We start from the raw sequence: 24,624 nt of genomic DNA, 5'->3' as shown, positions 1-24,624 counted from the left end.
AAATGGTCTGTTATAGCGGAGTGCCAACCGCATGAACGGGACCCTCAAACAAATATAGCGGGTGCTGAGCCAGACTCTTTCTCCTGGTTGGTATCGAGGCGCCGGTCTCCGGTGGCGATTAGCAATCTTTTTGGCTGCGCGACCTGCTTCCAGTATCATCTGTTGTACGTGGGTCCAGAGTCCCTTCAGTTTCTCAGCCATTATCTGAGTGGCAGGTGAAGGGACCGATAGAGGAAGAGGCAAGGGAGGAAGTGGCTGTTTCCCTTAGACGATCTGGAATGGAGAGGCTCCTGTCATGGTCTTTCAAGTCTTTAAGTCTTTCAAGTCTTTCAAGAAAGACTTAAAAACTTGGCTTTTCAGTCAAGCTTTCCCTGAAAACCCAAGTTCTCTCTGACGCGGGTCTTATAACATGGACTATGGCCTAAGAACATGGTCTAAGGCCTAAGGCCAACAGTTAATTGGACACCGAACTCACTACACAGCCACCTCCCTCCCTCCCTCCTTACACCTTTTTGACATCCTTTCCCTCCTTCTCGCCCCTTCTTCCAAGCTACTTAACCTTCCTACTTGTTTTAATTTATCCTGTATTAATGTATTTATATTTATTTTATTCTTATTTTATGTTATTTTTATATTAATTCTGCGTTGAAACTGCTTGCGGTTGTAATTGTTCCTTGTTTCCAAATGTTTGGATGTTATAATACGCTAATGTTCATTGTTTAATGTATCGCCCCCCAGCGAAAGTTTTGTTTCAATGTAAACCGGTGTGATATGTATTCTTTACAGGAATGTCGGTTATATAAAAATTCAAAATAAATAAATGGTATGGGGAGAGAATTGTGCAAGAACTCGGCCTACGGGAGAAGCTCATCCCAGTTGTCCTGGCGGCCATTGATCTATGTTCTCAGGAATTGTTTCAAGGTGCGATTGGCCCGTTCCGCTTGGCCGTTTGCTTGTGGGTGATAAGTCTTCCTCCCTTGAGTTTCAAATTGTGACTCCTAGTTCTACTAAATTGTTTCCAATGGAAAAGGTTTGTTGACGACCATGGATCATTAAAAGCTTTCAAGTTGAGGTCACGTGATGTGATGAGCCGGGGAAGATGCTTTTTCCACGGCTCCGGGCGCCTGCTCTCCATCCACCCGCATCTTTAACTGCTTGGCTGACCATTTGACATCCACAGATCCGGAGCGACACAGTCTATGTCCATCGTAAAATATATGCAGCGATCCTCACCGGCTAGAGCTACTAAAGGAAGTAAAAAAGACAAAGAAAAGACCCGGGGGCCTGATCCCAAGATGGCGGCCAGCAGCGAACACAGTGCCGATTCCGGACCGGCGGCGACGGGGCGTACAATAGCGGCGATCGAGGAAGTGATCCGCACAGCTCTCGACGACAAACTAGCCGGCATCGTTACCCAACTGACTGAGGTTCGGGAGGCCCTTAGCGAAATAACGCCGCGTCTCGACCACGCGGAGGGCCGGATTAGCACATTGGAAGATGATTTTTCAGGGCTTACCAGTGCCACGGAAACCTATGCTAAAACCATCCGGGACCTCACTGACAAGGTAGATGATTTAGAAAATCGGGCAAGAAGGTCTAACTTGAGATTCCTGGGATGCCCCGAGTCGGTAGGGGAAGGAGAACTAGCATCACTATTAGAAACATGGCTACCTGAGGTACTTGAGCTCCCGGATCTGCAGGTAAAAATCATCGTGGAAAGAGCTCATAGGATGGGAGCCAGGCGCAATTCTGAGACTAGACCACGTTTAGTAATAGCGACGTTTTTGAATTATGCCCAAAAAAGTGCAATCTGGAGGGCCTCTCGTGGGAAACAGACTGTCAACTACCACACCCACAAAATCAGAATTTTCCAGGATTACTCGGTGAGAGTCTCAGAACAATGCAAAAGTTATGCAAAGATATGTACCCAGCTCTACAATGCACAGATTAAATTCGCCTTGCAGTACCCGGCCACGCTGTGACTTTGGCATAAGAACTCACAGCACACCTTTACCACACCGGAAGCTGCGCAGGCCTACTTGGACAGCTTAAAATTTCGGCCAGCACCGGGAAAGGGTACAGAAAAGCAGAAAAAAAAGCTTTTCTGTACACCCTCCGAATTAATATCATAGTGATATTAAGTTGGAGGCCCCAAAAATTAAAAAAAAAATTAAAAATCTGCCCGCGGCCCATGGGTTGGAAGACAGACGCTCAATTTCGCTGGCGTCCGTTTTCCGAACCCGTGGCTGTCAGTGGGTTCGAGAACATGCGTCGGTAAAATTGAGTATCGGCTGTCAAACCCGCTGACAGCCGCCGCTTCTGTCAAAAAGGAGGCGCTAGAGACATGCTAGTATCCCTAGCGCCTTTTACCACGGGTCCTAATTTGCATACGGGCTGATATTGAATTGCGCGCCCAGGACACTGCAAGCCAAGCCGCTGTCGGCGACACGTAAAAGAGAGAGAGCCCCGAACAAAACCGGAACGCCTTCCAAATCTTAAAAAAAAATATATATTTTTTTTTTTTTTCCCCTAACCTGTCACAGTGCCTGCCGATCCTGATGGTGAGGCGGTCCCGTTGGGGTGAGTGACCCGGGCTTCCCAGTATTACCCCAAGCTCTAGTGCACTGGTGGTAAGAAAAGGGCCCTCGACCCTAAGCCACTGCCAACGTGCACACAGGGAGGGATGGTCCCCTCAGAACCTGGCCAGCTCCCGGGAGCCTGATGGATGCCCTTCGTGCTGGATCTTGTTTTTTTTAACAACTTTAACAAAAAAAAATCCTAGCCCTAACTCCTCACAACTTTAAATGCCTTTTTTTTTTTTTTTTAAAGAACTAGTACAGACTGTGAGTGTTGTACCCCTACCATCTGCTGGAGACAGAGTAATACTGGCAGACTGTGGGTGGCACCTGGGTATATAAGGCAGAGTCTGTCGAAACCTGCTCTGTCTCCATCTGCTGGTGGGGAGGCAAAACCCAGGAGTCTGGACTCATCGGGTATGTACAGGGAAGCACTGTTGCTCTTTGAACATTATCCTTTTAATCAACAGAAAACATTCCACTATTTTTCTTTTAATCAAATTAAAATGAAATGGGACTTTTTGAATAATCAATTTGTTCCCTACTTCCAAATGAGACACTATGAGGTCAATATTCAGAAAGCCGACAAAAGGCAAAAATATCTGGGTAAAGTTATGCATATAACTTATCATGGATATTCAAGTGGGACTTACTTGAACAATTCTCCTGCTGAATATATGCAGATAAAGTTACACACATAAATTTATCTGGATAAAAGTTAGGACTACTACTTTTCTGACCAGACTTGTGTGCATAACTCCTAGCTGGAGAGTACTCAATATCTCTGGAATGCCTCCATCGAAGCCCCTTTTGGTCTGGAAAACTTCTGGGATGTTAGTAATATTTGAGCATCGGGTTTTGTGCAGGTAACTCAAAGCTACTGAACAAAGCCTTTCGGTATCAACCCAGATCTGTTATTTCTTCTAAAGATCTTTCCAACGCTGTTAGAGCAAGTCATATTAGATGCAAAAATTATGACTTTGGGGTTTGTGTTTAAGAACTTTACTGCAAAAATGAAAAAAAAAAACCCCAGGGCCTCAGCTCTCCTAAGGCCGAGGGAAGCTGTCCAGCATCAGCTCGGCCTGAAAACAGGAGAGAACCCCCCCAAAAAAATCAGCAGCTAATCAGAGCTTAAAAGCCACCTAGGTGGCCTCGTGAAGGGGAGGGATCCGGACCAACAGATTTGCACCCCACGGATGAGAGCTGGATCGAGTGTACACAAAGGTCACCCACCTCCAGCTTGTCCACCTCAACCAAACAGGGAAGGGTTCCCCAAGAAACCCATCCCCTGGGAGAAAGGCTCCTTAGAAGAAAAAATGAAAAAGAAAAAACCACCAGAAACTGCAGGTGTATGCACCAGCCACCATCTGCTGGAGACAGAGAAATACTGGGGAACTGCAGGTGTATGCACCAGCCACCATCTGCTGGAGACAGAGAAATACTGGGGAACTGCAGGTGTATGCACCAGCCACCATCTGCTGGAGACAGAGAAATACTGGGGAACTGCAGGTGGCACCAGGGCTTATCAAGCAGTGTCAGTGAAGCTTTCTCTGTCTCCATCTGCTGGCAGGGATGCATAAACCTGGGAGTCTGGACTGATCCAGGTACGTACAGGGAACTTTCCAACGCTGTTACAGCAAGTCATATTAGATGCAAAAATTATGACTTTGGGGTACGGTATGCAACGTGCAAAAGTAAACTGAACCCAAATTTACTTGACTCATTTACAAAATTTGGTCCAATAACTGGGGTGAGGATTTTTTTCTTGAAAGAGATGAGCACTTTCTTGACATAAGTACACTTTGCATCAATGCTCGCAGAAATGGACCAGATGGCCCATCCAGTCTGCCCAGCAAGCTTCTTATGGTAATAACTGCAGCTCCGTGCAGGTTACTCCCATATTTCTCTTGAAGGGTAGTTAACTGCCGCTCCGTGCAGTAACCCCCCAAGCCTTATGATAAGGGTAGTAATATTTACAATGAATCAAAACCAAGCAACTGTCAAACTCATAAATTACTGCTAGCAACAGGAGGCGTCTTGATAATTCAGACAATGCTGTTTGACATTCTTTGCTTTGGGACTTGGCCGTAGAAGCTGTCCTGTGTTTTTTTCCCTTATGTCTGTAAAAGTCAGGGCCCGTGTTAGCAGGGAGCAGTTGCAATATCAAGGCTTTTGACTGAGGGCAGTAATCTCCATGCCTTCTGTTAAGGGTAATAACTGCTGCTCCATGTAGCTTATCCCCATGCACCCTCTTCTTTAAGATTGCTCACAGCTGTTATGCAGACCAAAAGCTACAAACTGGGGATGTCAAATTCAAATGTTTGTGAAAAGTGTGGCACTCAGCAAGGCTCCTGTGCGCGGGTCTTTTAGTATAAAACGATTTTTATGGAGTGTGGAACACATAACATATAAACAGTGGTTACTCAGAAAATCCAGTGACCTAACACATAGTGGTAGATACGGAGGCACCACATTTGAAATGAACAGACACTCATTACATAAAACCCTTCTTCCCCTTCTTATTTGGAACGGAAAGACGTGGTCAACCCGGGCTGAGAACACTCCATGAGGCGCCAGCGAATCAATGTGGAGCTCTGATACACCCCTCAGCACCTCTCAACAAAAAAACCCAACAGTCCAAGACCATCGCCTTTCAGAGTACGAACTCCAAGTAAACTGCTCCCCCCCAGGTCCATCCAATGTAATCCAACAATAATTCAACAGCTGAAAGGGTGGTCATGGCTAGTCCACGGACTGTGAATTACCTCATCCTATCCAAGTCCAGCGGGCTTTCCAGTACAGTCAGGCATTTGGAATCAGACTCCGAGCATGGTGCGGCAGAGCTTGGAGATCGACTTCCCAAGTTCTTAAAAAGGATCTGCGTTGCAGCGGTGATAGTTTGGAAGTGAAGTTGTCCATTTGCATCATACGGTGGAAGCGTATAGGCCAGGTCCAGTACGAGGGCGCCGTTAATTCTTTCCAATTGAGCAATATGACTTTCTTCCCTACCAACCAGGCCTTCTTGACAAAAAAATGAGGTCCCGCTCCCCCCCCGAATCAAGGTCTGGGGAATACAAATAAAATCAGATGCGGAGTAACCGGGATCTGCACCTTCAATAGGTGCTGTAAATACTTCACAATCTTCCCCCAATATAGTTGGATCAGTGGGCAAGCCCAAAAGACATGAGATAATGCCACGCGCGGGTCTTTTAATTGCGCACCAAGCCACAGGGATTTGGGAGAGGGTGCTGGAGATAGGGGAGAGGGGCCTCAGCAACTGGCACGAACATCAAAACTGGGATGAAAGTTGTATCATTAGCATTATTGATAATAAGGAGACTTGGATTCAGACGACAGCTAATGCTGGGCCCTGACTTTTACAGTCCAGAGTGCTGATACGGAGACATTAGGGATAAAGCGCAGATACGCCCCCTCAAAGCTTGTGCTGACTCCATCTGCTGGATTGGGGACATAACCCACTGTCTGGACTGATCCAGGTACGTACAGGGAAAGCTGGGTTTAAAAAAGGATTGGATAAGTTCTTGGAGGAGAAGTCCATTACCTACTATGGATTAAGTTGACTTAGAAAATAGCCACTGCTATTACTAGCAACGGTAACATGGAATAGACTTAGTGTTTGGGTACTTGCCAGGTTCTTATGTCCTGGATTGGTCACTGTTGGAAACAGGATGCTGGGCTTGATGGACCCTTGGTCTGACCCAGTATGGCATGTTCTTATGTACTGGTTCTACAGCTAAGTCCATAAGCAAAGCACACTCAAACAGCCTTGTCTGACTTATCAAGAAGGCTGCTCACCATGTAAAAATGTTTCTAGCAGTAATTTTGTTATAGGTTTGACAGTTGCTTAATTTTGATTGTTAATTTTACTACCATTAATATAAGGCTTGGGGGTAACCTGCACGGAGCAGCAGTTACTACCATAAGAAGCTTGCTGGCCAGACTGAATGGACCATTAGGATTTTTTCTGCTGTCATTACTTTGTTACTAGATAGTGAATGAATGCATTTTAATTAATTTGACTCAATAGGAAAATTCCAAATTTACATGATGGGTATCGCAGATGACCAATGTTATGCAAATGGAATATCTTTTTGCGTGATTAAGAAAATCCAAGGAAGGGAAAGGAGACTATGAGGTGTGGGATGTATTGGTCAGCACACACAATTATTTGGGGAAGTTTAATTTCTCCAATTACTGGATGCTTAGACAGGGATATATGGTGCATCTAATTTGACTCTCTCAAGTAGGAGGGATGGTTGGATGCAGGGCTGGAAAAATCCCAGCAGTCAGATCATCTGGGTGCCTAAAATTTGGCACCTGGTAAATAAATTCAGAAAAGGAAAAGTACAAAAAAGTAAAGCAAACAAACCCCATACCCTAAAGTAAACAAAAAAAAGAGCAAAATAAAAAAAAAAAATCCAAACAAATTAACAACCAAATCAACAACAATAAAATAAAGAGAAAAAAAAGAGAAAAATTGGAAAGAATTAATGCTAAATTGGAAAGAGTTAATGCTCAATTGGAAAGAATTAATGGATGTTGCTTTTCCCTTCAGCAGGGAGATTTTAAAGCATCCCTTAGAGGAGCCCTGCATAAAAATTCAGGACCCACCACACGCATATTTACTGAACCAGCTTACTGCTTGGTGATGGCAGCCGCCTGCGTGGCCCTGCCGCAGACTCCGTGCTAGATGGCGGGGGAATCTCTGTCCACGCGTGCCTGGTCACGGCGAACTGGCCCCGGGAGGATGGAGCTTGTGGGAGCGGGCTGGGCAGCAGCATCCCCTTCATCAAGCATCTTGCAGGACAAGGACAAAGAGCAAAAAGGGCTGGCAGCAGAAAAGAAAAGCTTTCTGTGCTTCAGGAGATCAAGGTCCGTGCCACAGTCTGTGATATCTGCCTCAGAAGCTCGAGTTCCCCAGCACCGCTCCCCCCAGGATTCGGCTCTTTCAGAGGGCGCCCAGGAGCTTAGGGGGTGGATCTGCCTGCAGAGAACCACAGGGTGGATAAAAATAAATAAATAAATAAATAAAATAAACCCAAAATCAAAATGAAGGAAAGAAAAATTTCTAAATTGAATTCAAAAGAAAGTAAAAACAGGGCAAAAGCAGGCAAAATCTAAATTGCGGTTTCCCGCCAAAATGGTCCGGCTGTCGGCTGCAACAAGAACCTGCTGCTACGGAAGGAAGCGCAGGCCTGACCGGCAGCGGTCACAGATCCTCAGAGGGGGCATTTTTGGGGCTTCTGCAGAGCTGTCGACTGGGACCATTGCCGAGCTAGTGATGGCAAAAAAAAAAAAAAAGGTTGGATCCCAATGAAAGAAAGATTGAAGGAAGCCGACTGTTGGGAGCTTGCGATCATGCTGTTGGTCTCAGCCTCTAAACTTGGGAAGGCAGTAATCAGTCACACATTCTCTTTTTGTTTAACTTTTGTGTTTTGAGGGATTACATTTTCAGGTGTGTTGTGATCCTACCTGGACGAAAGGCGCTATATAAAACCACCATGATTACTTAATTACTCTAATAATGTTAGGATGGCTCTCTTAGGTCCAGCTCCTGGGTGTGCAGTCCCCTTCTCTGACACTTCCACGGAGCTGCAAAATCGGTGAATGTGGGATGTTCAGGAATTCAAAGCCTCGGTACAGAGGGGAGATAAAGACTGCCAGGGCCCATCTAGTTTTCATCCACTTACTCTACCGGCTATGATACTGCTGACTGGACGTGGGCAGGACAAAGGGGGCACTGCCATTTTCTCACACACACCCCTTTGCACTGTACAGTTTTACTTTAACCAAGATACCAGAGGCCAGGAGAAGCTGGCAGGCCCTGCCTCCTCATCATGAAAGGAGGTCTGCGACCCAGTGCAGTGCCCCACCAGAACACCGGACTGCCTCTATTTACCAAGCCACAGCAATCTGCAGCAGGTAACGTGCACCACACCAGGGGATGATAGGGTCAGTAATGTACACCACACCGGGGGATGATAGGGTCAGTAATGGACACCACACCGGGGGATGATACGGTCAGTAATGTGCACCACACCAGGGGATGATAGGGTCAGTAACGGACACCACACCAGGGGATGATAGGGTCAGTAACGGACACCACACCGGGGGATGATAGGGTCAGTAATGTGCACCACACCAGGGGATGATAGGGTCAGTAACGGACACCACACCAGGGGATGATAGGGTCAGTAACGGACACCACACCGGGGGATGATAGGGTCAGTAATGTGCACCACACCAGGGGATGATGCGGTCAGTGTCTCTCCTGCAGCAGGTAACGTACACCACACCGGGGGATGATAGGGTCAGTAATGTACACCACACCAGGGGATGATACAGTCAGTGTCTCTCCTGCAGCAGGTAACGTACACCACACCGGGGGATGATAGGGTCAGTAATGTGCACCACACCGGGGGATGATAGGGTCAGTGTCTCTTCTGCAGCAGGTAATGTGCACCACACCGGGGGATGATAGGGTCAGTGTCTCTTCTGCAGCAGGTAATGTGCACCACACCGGGGGATGATAGGGTCAGTAATGGACACCACACCGGGGGATGATAGGGTCAGTGTCTCTCCTGCAGCAGGTAACGTACACCACACCGGGGGATGATACGGTCAGTGTCTCTCCTGCAGCAGGTAACGTACAGCACACCGGGGGATGATACGGTCAGTGTCTCTCCTGCAGCAGGTAACGTACACCACACCGGGGGATGATAGGGTCAGTGTCTCTTCTGCAGCAGGTAATGTGCACCACACCGGGGGATGATACGGTCAGTGTCTCTTCTGCAGCAGGTAATGTGCACCACACCGGGGGATGATAAGGTCAGTAATGGACACCACACCGGGGGATGATAGGGTCAGTGTCTCTCCTGCAGCAGGTAACGTACACCACACCGGGGGATGATAGGGTCAGTGTCTCTCCTGCAGCAGGTAACGTACACCACACCGGGGGATGATAGGGTCAGTGTCTCTCCTGCAGCAGGTAACGTACACCACACCGGGGGATGATACGGTCAGTGTCTCTCCTGCAGCAGGTAACGTACACCACACCGGGGGATGATACGGTCAGTGTCTCTCCTGCAGCAGGTAACGTACACCACACCGGGGGATGATAGGGTCAGTGTCTCTTCTGCAGCAGGTAACGTACACCACACCGGGGGATGATAGGGTCAGTGTCTCTCCTGCAGCAGGTAACGTACACCACACCGGGGGATGATAGGGTCAGTGTCTCTCCTGCAGCAGGTAACGTACACCACACCGGGGGATGATAGGGTTAGTGTCTCTTCTGCAGCAGGTAATGTACAGCACACCGGGGGATGATAGGGTCAGTGTCTCTTCTGCAGCAGGTAACGTACACCACACCGGGGGATGATAGGGTCAGTAATGTACACCACACCGGGGGATGATAGGGTCAGTGTCTCTGCTGCAGCAGGTAACGTACACCACACCGGGGGATGATAGGGTCAGTGTCTCTTCTGCAGCAGGTAATGTACAGCACACTGGGGGATGATAGGGTCAGTGTCTCTTCTGCAGCAGGTAATGTACACCACACCGGGGGATGATACGGTCAGAGTCTCTTCTGCAGCAGGTAACGTACACCACACCGGGGGATGATAGGGTCAGTGTCTCTCCTGCAGCAGGTAACGTACACCACACCGGGGGATGATACAGTCAGTGTCTCTCCTGCAGCAGGTAACGTACACCACACCGGGGGATGATACGGTCAGTGTCTCTCCTGCAGCAGGTAACGTACACCACACCGGGGGATGATACGGTCAGTGTCTCTCCTGCAGCAGGTAACGTACACCACACTGGGGGATGATAGGGTCAGTGTCTCTTCTGCAGCAGGTAATGTGCACCACACCGGGGGATGATACGGTCAGTGTCTCTTCTGCAGCAGGTAATGTGCACCACACCGGGGGATGATAAGGTCAGTAATGGACACCACACCGGGAGATGATAGGGTCAGTGTCTCTCCTGCAGCAGGTAACGTACACCACACCGGGGGATGATACGGTCAGTGTCTCTCCTGCAGCAGGTAACGTACACCACACCGGGGGATGATAGGGTCAGTGTCTCTCCTGCAGCAGGTAACGTACACCACACCGGGGGATGATAGGGTCAGTGTCTCTCCTGCAGCAGGTAACGTACACCACACCGGGGGATGATAGGGTCAGTGTCTCTCCTGCAGCAGGTAACGTACACCACACCGGGGGATGATACGGTCAGTGTCTCTCCTGCAGCAGGTAACGTACACCACACCGGGGGATGATAGGGTCAGTGTCTCTCCTGCAGCAGGTAACGTACACCACACCGGGGGATGATAGGGTTAGTGTCTCTTCTGCAGCAGGTAATGTACAGCACACCGGGGGATGATAGGGTCAGTGTCTCTTCTGCAGCAGGTAACGTACACCACACCGGGGGATGATAGGGTCAGTAATGTGCACCACACCGGGGGATGATAGGGTCAGTGTCTCTTCTGCAGCAGGTAATGTGCACCACACCGGGGGATGATAGGGTCAGTGTCTCTTCTGCAGCAGGTAATGTGCACCACACCGGGGGATGATAGGGTCAGTAATGGACACCACACCGGGGGATGATAGGGTCAGTGTCTCTCCTGCAGCAGGTAACGTACACCACACCGGGGGATGATACGGTCAGTGTCTCTCCTGCAGCAGGTAACGTACAGCACACCGGGGGATGATACGGTCAGTGTCTCTCCTGCAGCAGGTAACGTACACCACACCGGGGGATGATAGGGTCAGTGTCTCTTCTGCAGCAGGTAATGTGCACCACACCGGGGGATGATACGGTCAGTGTCTCTTCTGCAGCAGGTAATGTGCACCACACCGGGGGATGATAAGGTCAGTAATGGACACCACACCGGGGGATGATAGGGTCAGTGTCTCTCCTGCAGCAGGTAACGTACACCACACCGGGGGATGATAGGGTCAGTGTCTCTCCTGCAGCAGGTAACGTACACCACACCGGGGGATGATAGGGTCAGTGTCTCTCCTGCAGCAGGTAACGTACACCACACCGGGGGATGATACGGTCAGTGTCTCTCCTGCAGCAGGTAACGTACACCACACCGGGGGATGATAGGGTCAGTGTCTCTCCTGCAGCAGGTAACGTACACCACACCGGGGGATGATAGGGTCAGTGTCTCTCCTGCAGCAGGTAACGTACACCACACCGGGGGATGATAGGGTCAGTGTCTCTCCTGCAGCAGGTAACGTACACCACACCGGGGGATGATAGGGTTAGTGTCTCTTCTGCAGCAGGTAATGTACAGCACACCGGGGGATGATAGGGTCAGTGTCTCTTCTGCAGCAGGTAACGTACACCACACCGGGGGATGATAGGGTCAGTAATGTACACCACACCGGGGGATGATAGGGTCAGTGTCTCTGCTGCAGCAGGTAACGTACACCACACCGGGGGATGATAGGGTCAGTGTCTCTTCTGCACCAGGTAATGTACAGCACACTGGGGGATGATAGGGTCAGTGTCTCTTCTGCAGCAGGTAATGTACACCACACCGGGGGATGATACGGTCAGAGTCTCTTCTGCAGCAGGTAACGTACACCACACCGGGGGATGATAGGGTCAGTGTCTCTCCTGCAGCAGGTAACGTACACCACACCGGGGGATGATACAGTCAGTGTCTCTCCTGCAGCAGGTAACGTACACCACACCGGGGGATGATACGGTCAGTGTCTCTCCTGCAGCAGGTAACGTACACCACACCGGGGGATGATACGGTCAGTGTCTCTCCTGCAGCAGGTAACGTACACCACACCGGGGGATGATAGGGTCAGTGTCTCTTCTGCAGCAGGTAATGTGCACCACACCGGGGGATGATACGGTCAGTGTCTCTTCTGCAGCAGGTAATGTGCACCACACCGGGGGATGATAAGGTCAGTAATGGACACCACACCGGGGGATGATAGGGTCAGTGTCTCTCCTGCAGCAGGTAACGTACACCACACCGGGGGATGATACGGTCAGTGTCTCTCCTGCAGCAGGTAACGTACACCACACCGGGGGATGATAGGGTCAGTGTCTCTCCTGCAGCAGGTAACGTACACCACACCGGGGGATGATACGGTCAGTGTCTCTCCTGCAGCAGGTAACGTACACCACACCGGGGGATGATACGGTCAGTGTCTCTCCTGCAGCAGGTAACGTACACCACACCGGGGGATGATAGGGTCAGTGTCTCTCCTGCAGCAGGTAACGTACACCACACTGGGGGATGATAGGGTCAGTGTCTCTCCTGCAGCAGGTAACGTACACCACACCGGGGGATGATAGGGTCAGTGTCTCTCCTGCAGCAGGTAACGTACACCACACCGGGGGATGATAGGGTCAGTGTCTCTTCTGCAGCAGGTAATGTACAGCACACCGGGGGATGATAGGGTCAGTGTCTCTTCTGCAGCAGGTAACGTACACCACACCGGGGGATGATACGGTCAGTGTCTCTCCTGCAGCAGGTAACGTACACCACACCGGGGGATGATAGGGTCAGTGTCTCTCCTGCAGCAGGTAACGTACACCACACCGGGGGATGATAGGGTCAGTGTCTCTTCTGCAGCAGGTAATGTACAGCACACCGGGGGATGATAGGGTCAGTGTCTCTTCTGCAGCAGGTAATGTACACCACACCGGGGGATGATACGGTCAGAGTCTCTTCTGCAGCAGGTAACGTACACCACACCGGGGGATGATAGGGTCAGTGTCTCTCCTGCAGCAGGTAACGTACACCACACCGGGGGATGATACGGTCAGTGTCTCTCCTGCAGCAGGTAACGTACACCACACCGGGGGATGATACGGTCAGTGTCTCTCCTGCAGCAGGTAACGTACACCACACCGGGGGATGATACGGTCAGTGTCTCTCCTGCAGCAGGTAACGTACACCACACCGGGGGATGATACGGTCAGTGTCTCTCCTGCAGCAGGTAACGTACACCACACCGGGGGATGATAGGGTCAGTGTCTCTCCTGCAGCAGGTAACGTACACCACACCGGGGGATGATAGGGTCAGTGTCTCACCTGCAGCAGGTAACGTACACCACACCGGGGGATGATACGGTCAGTGTCTCTCCTGCAGCAGGTAACGTACACCACACCGGGGGATGATACGGTCAGTGTCTCTCCTGCAGCAGGTAACGTACACCACACCGGGGGATGATAGGGTCAGTGTCTCTTCTGCAGCAGGTAACGTACACCACACCGGGGGATGATAGGGTCAGTGTCTCTCCTGCAGCAGGTAACGTACACCACACCGGGGGATGATAGGGTCAGTGTCTCTCCTGCAGCAGGTAACGTACACCACACCGGGGGATGATAGGGTTAGTGTCTCTTCTGCAGCAGGTAATGTACAGCACACCGGGGGATGATAAGGTCAGTAATGGACACCACACCGGGGGATGATAGGGTCAGTGTCTCTCCTGCAGCAGGTAACGTACACCACATCGGGGGATGATAGGGTCAGTGTCTCTCCTGCAGCAGGTAACGTACACCACACCGGGGGATGATAGGGTCAGTGTCTCTCCTGCAGCAGGTAACGTACACCACACCGGGGGATGATACGGTCAGTGTCTCTCCTGCAGCAGGTAACGTACACCACACCGGGGGATGATAGGGTCAGTGTCTCTCCTGCAGCAGGTAACGTACACCACACTGGGGGATGATAGGGTCAGTGTCTCTCCTGCAGCAGGTAACGTACACCACACCGGGGGATGATAGGGTCAGTGTCTCTCCTGCAGCAGGTAACGTACACCACACCGGGGGATGATAGGGTCAGTGTCTCTTCTGCAGCAGGTAATGTACAGCACACCGGGGGATGATAGGGTCAGTGTCTCTTCTGCAGCAGGTAACGTACACCACACCGGGGGATGATACGGTCAGTGTCTCTCCTGCAGCAGGTAACGTACACCACACCGGGGGATGATAGGGTCAGTGTCTCTCCTGCAGCAGGTAACGTACACCACACCGGGGGATGATAGGGTCAGTGTCTCTTCTGCAGCAGGTAATGTACAGCACACCGGGGGATGATAGGGTCAGTGTCTCTTCTGCAGCAGGTAATGTACACCACACCGGGGGATGATACGGTCAGAGTCTCTTCTGCAGCAGGTAACGTACACCACACCGGGGGATGATAGGGTCAGTGTCTCTCCTGCAGCAGGTAACGTACACCACACCGGGGGATGATACGGTCAGTGTCTCTCCTGCAGCAGGTAACGTACACCACACCGGGGGATGATACGGTCAGTGTCTCTCCTGCAGCAGGTAACGTACACCACACCGGGGGATGATACGGTCAGTGTCTCTCCTGCAGCAGGTAACGTACACCACACCGGGGGATGATACGGTCAGTGTCTCTCCTGCAGCAGGTAACGTACACCACACCGGGGGATGATAGGGTCAGTGTCTCTCCTGCAGCAGGTAACGTACACCACACCGGGGGATGATAGGGTCAGTGTCTCACCTGCAGCAGGTAACGTACACCACACCGGGGGATGATACGGTCAGTGTCTCTCCTGCAGCAGGTAACGTACACCACACCGGGGGATGATACGGTCAGTGTCTCTCCTGCAGCAGGTAACGTACACCACACCGGGGGATGATAGGGTCAGTGTCTCTTCTGCAGCAGGTAACGTACACCACACCGGGGGATGATAGGGTCAGTGTCTCTCCTGCAGCAGGTAACGTACACCACACCGGGGGATGATAGGGTCAGTGTCTCTCCTGCAGCAGGTAACGTACACCACACCGGGGGATGATAGGGTTAGTGTCTCTTCTGCAGCAGGTAATGTACAGCACACCGGGGGATGATAGGGTCAGTGTCTCTTCTGCAGCAGGTAACGTACACCACACCGGGGGATGATAGGGTCAGTAATGTACACCACACCGGGGGATGATAGGGTCAGTGTCTCTGCTGCAGCAGGTAACGTACACCACACCGGGGGATGATAGGGTCAGTGTCTCTCCTGCAGCAGGTAACGTACACCACACCGGGGGATGATACGGTCAGTGTCTCTCCTGCAGCAGGTAACGTACACCACACCGGGGGATGATACGGTCAGTGTCTCTCCTGCGGCAGGTAACGTACACCACACCGGGGGATGATAGGGTCAGTGTCTCTCCTGCAGCAGGTAACGTACACCACACCGGGGGATGATAGGGTCAGTAATGTACACCACACCAGGGGATGATACGGTCAGTGTCTCTCCTGCAGCAGGTAACGTACAGCACACCGGGGGATGATACGGTCAGTGTCTCTTCTGCAGCAGGTAACGTACACGACACCGGGGGATGATAGGGTCAGTGTCTCTCCTGCAGCAGGTAACGTACAGCACACCGGGGGATGATACGGTCAGTGTCTCTCCTGCAGCAGGTAACGTACACCACACCGGGGGATGATACGGTCAGTGTCTCTCCTGCAGCAGGTAACGTACACCACACCGGGGGATGATACGGTCAGTGTCTCTCCTGCAGCAGGTAACGTACACCACACCGGGGGATGATAGGGTCAGTAATGTACACCACACCTGGGGATGATAGGGTCAGTGTCTCTTCTGCAGCAGGTAACGTACACCACACCGGGGGATGATACGGTCAGTGTCTCTTCTGCAGCAGGTAACGTACACCACACCGGGGGATGATAGGGTCAGTAATGTACACCACACCTGGGGATGATAGGGTCAGTGTCTCTTCTGCAGCAGGTAATGTACACCACACCGGGGGATGATAGGGTCAGTAATGTACACTACACCGGGGGATGATAGGGTCAGTGTCTCTTCTGCAGCAGGTAATGTACACCACACCGGGGGATGATAGGGTCAGTGTCTCTTCTGCAGCAGGTAACGTACACCACACCGGGGGATGATAGGGTCAGTGTCTCTCCTGCAGCAGGTAACGTACACCACACCGGGGGATGATACGGTCAGTGTCTCTCCTGCAGCAGGTAACGTACACCACACCGGGGGATGATACGGTCAGTGTCTCTCCTGCAGCAGGTAATGTACACCACACCGGGGGATGATAGGGTCAGTAATGTACACTACACCGGGGGATGATAGGGTCAGTGTCTCTTCTGCAGCAGGTAATGTACACCACACCGGGGGATGATAGGGTCAGTGTCTCTTCTGCAGCAGGTAATGTACACCACACCGGGGGATGATAGGGTCAGTAATGTACACCACACCGGGGGATGATACGGTCAGTGTCTCTTCTGCAGCAGGTAACGTACACCACACCGGGGGCTGATACGGTCAGTGTCTCTTCTGAGCACGCCTGGCCGCATATCCAGCCCTACTGCTCCAGCTGGAGGCAGGCGGGCGTGTGCACTGTGGGACAGCTATGTCTGAAAGGGACCAAGGGCGGGGAAATGGAGGGCAGACAGACTGACTCACCGCACATGCATCACCCTCTCCTGAACGCAGCCGTGCCTGGGAAGGATGACACTAGCGGTGGGAGGCACGGATTTAAACCAAAAAGATCAGGCTAGCGAAGGGGGGGGGGGGGGGGGTGTCAGAAAAAACGAGGTAGTGATAGCTCCAGTTTCCAACCCTTATTCTGCATCGGTCAGTTTAATTGCTTTTCTGTCCCCTACTTGATGAGATTATCTGATAATTCCTATACTACCGCACATCATGATAATGTATATAAAAGCAGAGAGCAACGAACACACGAACGAATCAGGCTTCCATCATTTGCAGTCCTTTCTGGACCTCGGTCCCCAGCACATTATTCACTGATTTTCTTTTTCGCCAGTTTGGGCTTCACGTACATCCGCCTCCACACCTCCGCCGTGGAGCGGTCCTGCTTGGTTACTCCGCTGAAGTCAAACGTTTTCAGGTTGTGGAGCAGAGACAAGACGTAGCTCCTGAAAGAAAGCAGAAGAGCAGCTCAGGCATCGCATGCAGCTCCGTGAGATTATATACGTGCTTAGCTCAGAGAGCCCTACCACACGGAAAAAAAAATAAAATTGCAGAACAAAGGGAAGGTCGAAGTAGAGCTGACTAACCCAGCTCGGCTTTCTCTCTTTGAAGGATTCACATGACCAATGCTGGCCAGGTTGGGTGGCTTGCAGTTTTGGCTTGAAAGTGCTGAAGTACGAGCATCTGAAATCCCTCTTAAAAACTGATGGTCACTTCTGGCTATTTGCATTTCTACCGGAGTGACCTTAAAGCTTGGTGATCGTGTGGTCATCTACTGTGAAAGCTGGTGGCCAGCATAGTTTTCATGGGTATCATTAACCAGCCCTAGCTGCTAGATTTCCATCATACTGACAGAAGTAGATCTGCGCAACTTAACCGCAGCCACAAAACCGTGCACAGCTTATGACAGCAGCTTGCAAACCGCTGCGCGGGAGTACCGTGGCGTACGTGCGTCGGGGACGCGGCGGTTTTATAATTTGCGCGTTTACACGCACGTGTGTTATAGAACAGCATAGGCGCGCAATTTTAAGTGGAGGTGCGGAAATCCCACTTCTTCTGCGTAAGTCGGGGGATTGCCAGATTACCAGTTTGTCAACCAGTTCGCCCCGTTAACTGCTAGGTCCTGCAAACCCCCTTGGTTTGATGGCCCTCGCTCCCCCGCAGATCGTTTAAACCCCTCAGAGATGGCTCGATCCTTTTATGTTATAACTCGCACGTCATCCGTAGCGGAGGTGAGCTATGCGTCAGGGGACCTCGGCACGTGCCGGGATGCAGAAGCGTTTATGTGTGCGTCTCTCCGCCCAGCCCCGAAACGCCCACGCCCGACGCAGACGATGCCCGCACCTCGCCTCTTCTTGGCAGCTTTTCAGATGTGCGCACAGCGGGTTTTATGCGCGCATCTGAAAATGATACCACGGACCGGATTACAGGGGTAAGTAAGGGGCTGGTTCTGGGATTATGGCTCCTTTTAGAGGCGTTAGTTGGTCAGTTCTTGTGGGCTGCTCGCATTTTATGGTAGCCGCTTTTTGGAAACGGACTCCCTGCTTACAACACGGGTGGGCTCAAGTCCAGAGAGGTGGCTGACATAGAACGGTTGCAATACAATTTAAATATGATCGTACATGGAAAGTGCGTCATACGTATCAGGACAGCATGGCTAATGTGTAATTGTTCTTAATTAGTCTAGCTTTACTCTGCCTTATGGGTGATTATTGTACAAAACATCTGTCTGGGCTGTTTATACACTACTGGACTCTGCCCTGCTGGACTATTTGTCTTTGTTCGATGTATGCCTTGAAAATATAGAAATAGTTTAAAAATACGGTTGACGTGTGTGAGCCCGACTTCTTTGCGCATCCCTTAATAGACGCGTGTGGCGGGCTTTTAAAATTCATCTTTATGTGAGGGGGGGGGGTGAGCAGAAACAATTAGTTGTCATATTTATATTCTAATGTCACTGCTAGTTTAAAAATATTAGCCAAAGTGTCTCTGCAGCTCCTGCCATGCACACACAGAGACCTCCAGGTCCTAAGACTGAAGGACTGGAGCCTGGAGGCTTGAGAAAAAACTATGCCGAGCCCTGCTGCCTGTCATTAGAAAAGCCAGCTCTGACCACTGAATGCTGGGAGAGTAAGATGTCCCTTTTACCTGTCTTCCCCCCTGCTGGCATGTGCAGCAGGACTCTCATGCGCAGCAGGACTCTCATCTCGTGGCTCTTGAGCTGAGCAGGGCTAGAGAGAGGGAGCTCAGACATGCTGGGCTGAAAGGGGGCTACGGACTGTCCTTTGGTCTCACCTGTATCCTTTTTCTGTCTCAATGGGGTTGCCATGGAGGGTGAGACTCTTCAGATTCGGCAGAGATGCCAGTTTGTCGACCTCTGAGAGACGGTTGATGCTGTTTCCATGGAGATTTAGGACAAACAAATTTGGGAACACAGTTAAGACCTGAACATAAAAAAAAAAAACAAAGCAAAGCACCTCATATAAGGAGTGAAATCTTTTCTTGACTTATAGTATCCCTACTTTTCAGTATATTAAGTGGCACTGTGCATTTGTTACAAATTGCTCTGAATTCCAGGAAGCAGGTTTGGTTTACCTCACATAGCCTGGATCTGATTGGTCCATGTTGGCGATGACGCCATAGTTATCCCACACTGTATGAACCAATCGGAGGAGGAACCTAGTGATTAGAGCAGCGGGCGGGAAACCAGGGTTCAAATCCCACTGTCGCTCCTTGTGACACTTTGGCCTCTGTTGCCTCAGGTACAAAATTAGGGGTAAATTTTTTTTTTTTTTTTTTTTTTTTTAAAGTTTATTTGTTTTTTATTGAGAAACCAGCTTATACAATACATGTAGACATTGAACAGTGGTATAAGCATCACAATCAGCTCTGCAAACTTGAAACACAACATATGACATTTCCCAATGTAAGAGTGCTCTATAACTAAGCCCTCCTTTCAAGTTATAGAATGGTCTGATACCACCTACAACTATAAACAATCAACTCTGAATACATCTTGCTTAAGCCCACAAAGTGAAACATTGAAGTTTAACCTAATGATTTCCCAACTTCTTTCCCCCCCCCCCATCCCCCATCCCCTCCCTCCGCTTAAGTAGGGTTGATATCCAGGATTTAATTACCCGCCTCACAAAGTGAGCACTTATGTATCTCAACCACAGCAAACATTACCACATCAGTGAGCTGAACTGAATAACTTCCGTACCTCTCCCCTACCCCAACCCCCTCCAGTTAGATATACATCCATGTATTCCAAACTCAAACCAGAAAAAAACCTTCCAGTCCCAACCCCGTAAGACTGAGAAGAAAACTCCAGTATCCCACCCAAATTGACTACATACAATCATTAAGAATCCGGCTTCTGGCAACGTGAGGAAGAGACTGAATATATGGATCCCAAACACTAAGGAATCGTTTACTTTGTATTGGGGATTGTCGAATGGACATCTGCTCCATCTGCATCATCGTTTAAAAAAGATTCCTCCATGCCCAGAAAAAAGGGGATTCAGCACTTCTCCAATTCATGAGAATCACTCGTTTCCCAACCACACTAGCTTTCTGCAGTAGTAACCTGGTGCCAGGATCTCGTATTCTCAACGGGGGTATGCACCCGAATAAGATCCACAAGGGCGCAATCGGAATAGAGACACGTAAGATTGTAGCTAAATAATGTGCAATCTGGGTCCAAAAAGCCTGGACCACAGGGCAGGCCCAAAACGCATGAGCCAAAGTAGCTCTCTCCTTTCGGCACCGCAAGCATGAACCCGATATTGCAATATGTTGTTTTTTTGCCATCTGAGGCGAAATATAAGCCCGTCCCAAAAATTTGTACTGCAGTTCTCTATAATAAGTATTATACGAGATCCTGGCAATCCGACCATAACAAGTTCGCAATATGGAGGCAGTGACCACAAACTCCCCATCTGCAGTCCATCTTTCTGCCAATATGGAGTACATCTCCACCCTTTTCAAGTGGTGTAATTGTTGATAATAATATGATAAGGAGGGTGTTTTATTTCTAGAGAGGGACAATAAAGTTTCCAGTTTCTGAAAGGTCGAGATTAGCTTAAATGCCATAGGGATGGTCTGAACATAGTGTTTAATTTGTAAATAAGGGAAGACAGTAACCACTCCCCTCCCATATCTCTCCTGCAGTTCAGAAAATGACATCAGATCCCCCTGTTCTGTGAATAGATGCCCCAGATATTTAATTCCCACCTTTTTCCATTCCTGAAACTGTGGAGAGGTGATCCCTGGCAAGAAATCAGTGTTCCCGTGAACCGGAAGTAAATATGCACTGACTCTAGGTATTTGAAGAGTTTTAGTCAAAATAACCCAGGCCTGTCGTATCAGCAATACCACCTTAGACTGAGTCAGCACGGGGGGGATTTTTGCTGGCTCTACTTGGAGCGCATAGCTAACATGAACCGGGTAAAGAAGGGCACTTTCCGCCATAAAACTAGTATGTGAAGAAGTACCAAGTAACCAATCCCGTATAATACGCATGTTACATGCCACGGAGTACAACGCCAGGTTCGGAACCCCCAGGCCTCCCATCCCCCACTTTTGTTGCAACCAGACCAAAGGGATTCTCGCCTTACCTCCCCTCCACAGAAATTTCCGCACACAACTATCTAATAAAAGCGCATCCCCCATTTTCAAATGGAGAGGGAGGGTTTGAAATAAGTATAACCACTTGGGTAGAATAACCATTTTAAATAAGTTTACCCTACCACACAGAGATAAAGGAAAGTTTTGCCACGCAGCAAGTGTGTCTTGCGTGTATCGGATTAGACTCGGCACATTAGCTTTGTAAACCAGAGAAGGGTCTACCGGCACTCTCACCCCCAGATAGCGAAAGGAATCTATAGCCCATTGTAATGGGAAAGAGCCTCTCCATCTTTCCCTCAGCGCGTCTGGAAAGGCCAATGCAGAGGACTTATGTTCGTTCAACCGAAATCCCGAAAAGATTCCAAATGAGCCCATCACAGCGAGCAGGGAGCCCAAAGACCGAACAGGCTCAGTCAAAAATACCAAAAGGTCATCCGCAAAGGCTGCACATTTAAAGACTTCTCTATCAAATCGTACTCCCCGAATATCGGGTGTTCTCTGTATGGTAAGCAACAGAGGTTCTAATTGCAAAAGAAAAAGAAGCGGAGACAAAGGACATCCTTGACGAGTGCCTCTCTTGATAGGGAACAGTTCTGACCTATCTCCATTAACCAAAATAGTTGCCTGTGGATCCTCATACAATAATTGCACTGCCTCATAAAACAGGCCCTCAAAACCCATGTGCCTCAGAATATAAAACAGATAACTCCACTCCACCCTATCAAAGGCCTTTTCGGCGTCAAAACTAATAGCCAAATAGGGAGTATTCATAAAACGACATATTTCCATAGCCACTAAAATCCGTCTAAGATTTGAGAGGGCATATCGCTTTCGAACAAATCCCACCTGATGGGGTCCTACTGAAGAGGGCAAAACCACAGCTAGGCGGTCTGCCAAAATTTTTGCTAACAACTTTTGGTCAAAATTCAGCAAAGATATAGGACGGTACGCATCAGGCTGTAATGGGTCCCTTCCCGGTTTTGGAATAAGAGTGATATGGGCTGCATTCATCTGGGGTGGAAAACTTCCCTGTCGAATTAAAGAGGAAAAAAGCGACGTTAAAGGTCCCGTCACTCTATCAAGCAAGCCCTTATAAAATTCTGCCGAGAGACCATCTGGGCCCGGGGTTTTCAAGCATTTGGACTTATAAATAGCCCTCCGGACTTCCTCCTCTGAAATTGGCATATTTAAAGTCTTTTTTTGTTCCTCTGTAAGAATAGGAATCGGGAGAGACTCACAAAACTGCCTGCATGCCTCTTCCGACCAACCCTCCGTCTCGTATAATTGCTGATAAAAATTTCGAAATAGGCGCAGTATAGTACGTGTGTTTGTTTCCACGTGCCCACTCTCATTCTTTAGTCCTGTAATAAACCGAGTCGCTCTTGAAGATCTAATCAAATGTGTCATTAATTTACCCGCTTTATTGCTATGTTGATAAAGCCGATGTTGATAATATAAAATACTTTTTTTTGCTCTCTGGTGTAGTACTGAGTTTAACGTATTTTGCACAGATGGGTAGTTATCTCTATTTTGTCTCGTATGTGAACGGACCAGACAGATCCGGGCCCTGCGTAATTGCTCGGTTAACAGGAAGACTTGCTTATTCAAACTCTTCCGCCGATGTGCCACATATGCGATAATATCTCCCCGGAGGACCGCTTTAGCGGTATACCAATATAACACTGGCTGCTCAATATGCGTCTGGTTCAAGGATTCATAGTCCACCCACCGTTTGGTTAAATATTCATTAAAATGCTTATCTTCAGCCAGGTAGTAGGGATATCTCCACAGTCGAGCCCCTTGTTCAGGACGCCCAGCCTGTACATCTAGCCAGACAGGGGCATGATCTGAGATTAAAATATCATCAATACCCGTCTCTTGTATCATAGGGAACATATGAGAGCTAGTGAGAAAAAAATCTATACGGGAATAGGTGGCATGCGCCCGAGACAGGTGAGTAAAAGTTTTTTCCCCTGGATGCAGAGTACGCCACGGATCCACTAAATGCAGGTTTTTCTCCAAATGAGCAGGTCCCCTGCCCATTCCATACTCCCTGCGTCTATTCTGTGAGGCGTCTAGCAGGACGTCCTGAATCGTATTAAAGTCTCCCCCCATAATAATATTATCTGAGATATAAGGAAGGAGGTATTGGTACACCTCCTGAAAAAATTTTTGGCTAAAAGTATTCGGGGCATACAAGTTACATAATATCAAAGGTTTAGCATATAACTCCCCAATCAATATAAGAAACCTGCCCTCCGGATCTTTAATCTCCTTCTGAATTTGATATGGTAAAAATTTATTAACCAAAATTGCTACCCCCGCCGATCGGGTAGTAGCCGATGCATAGTACAGCCCCCCCACCCAACCTCCAGCTAATTTAGTGTGTTCTATATCAGTAAGGTGAGTCTCCTGTAAAAATCCAATGTCGGTCCCTTTACGCTTTAACGCCTGTAGGATCTTATTTCTCTTAATCGGGGTATGGATGCCGCATACATTCCATGAAACTATGCGAGTGAGTGTGCTAGGCATGGAGCTGAAAAAAGAAACAGCATAGCTTGGCTAAGTTTGCAATCCACACGAAGGCCGTCCCAGCTAAGGCCCTCGTACGTATCTTTCCCTTTTTTTTTTGCAATTGTATACTGGAACGTTCCCATAAAAAAAACAAGGAATACAGTGAATGGAACAGCTTAAGAAGCCATCAGCCAGCTCATTTTTGAACCCCACCTTCTCCTCCCTCCCCTCCCCAGAGATTCCCCACCCCTCCCCCATTACCTCCCCCGCTCCCTCATCTTTCCCCCTGACCCCAGATGGGTCTACCCCTGTCATGAGATCGCAAACCGGGATTTTCCCCACCCGGGTCTGCATTTGAGGGCGTACCACAGACCGGATAGCCACAGCCACCCCCCCCTCCCGCTCCTCCTATCCTCCACCACGCTTG

The 24,624-nt window shown here is 49.5% G+C and overlaps 1 protein-coding gene across 4 annotated transcripts in view; it reads right to left on the bottom strand.

Annotated features, from left to right (window-relative positions):
• Positions 1–17,170: 17,170 nt before the first annotated feature.
• The window catches only part of LOC115091808 (leucine-rich repeat-containing protein 51-like), an 89,825-nt gene continuing 82,371 nt past the window's right edge, over positions 17,171–24,624 (bottom strand). For all 4 annotated transcript variants that reach the window (XM_029602031.1, XM_029602032.1, XM_029602033.1 and 1 more), the window contains 2 exons: positions 19,350–19,498; positions 17,171–17,500 (listed from right to left, as the gene is read on the bottom strand). In XM_029602031.1, the coding sequence (XP_029457891.1) occupies positions 17,362–17,500; positions 19,350–19,498 (288 nt within the window). In that variant the 3' untranslated portion in view covers positions 17,171–17,361. The remainder of the gene's footprint in view (positions 17,501–19,349; positions 19,499–24,624) is intronic.

This window comes from Rhinatrema bivittatum, chromosome 5 (assembly GCF_901001135.1).
Source record: "Rhinatrema bivittatum chromosome 5, aRhiBiv1.1, whole genome shotgun sequence".
In the NCBI taxonomy this organism is placed as follows: domain Eukaryota; kingdom Metazoa; phylum Chordata; class Amphibia; order Gymnophiona; family Rhinatrematidae; genus Rhinatrema; species Rhinatrema bivittatum.
Note: the sequence above shows the minus strand (reverse complement) of the source record. Positions and strands in the feature narration are given on the sequence as shown.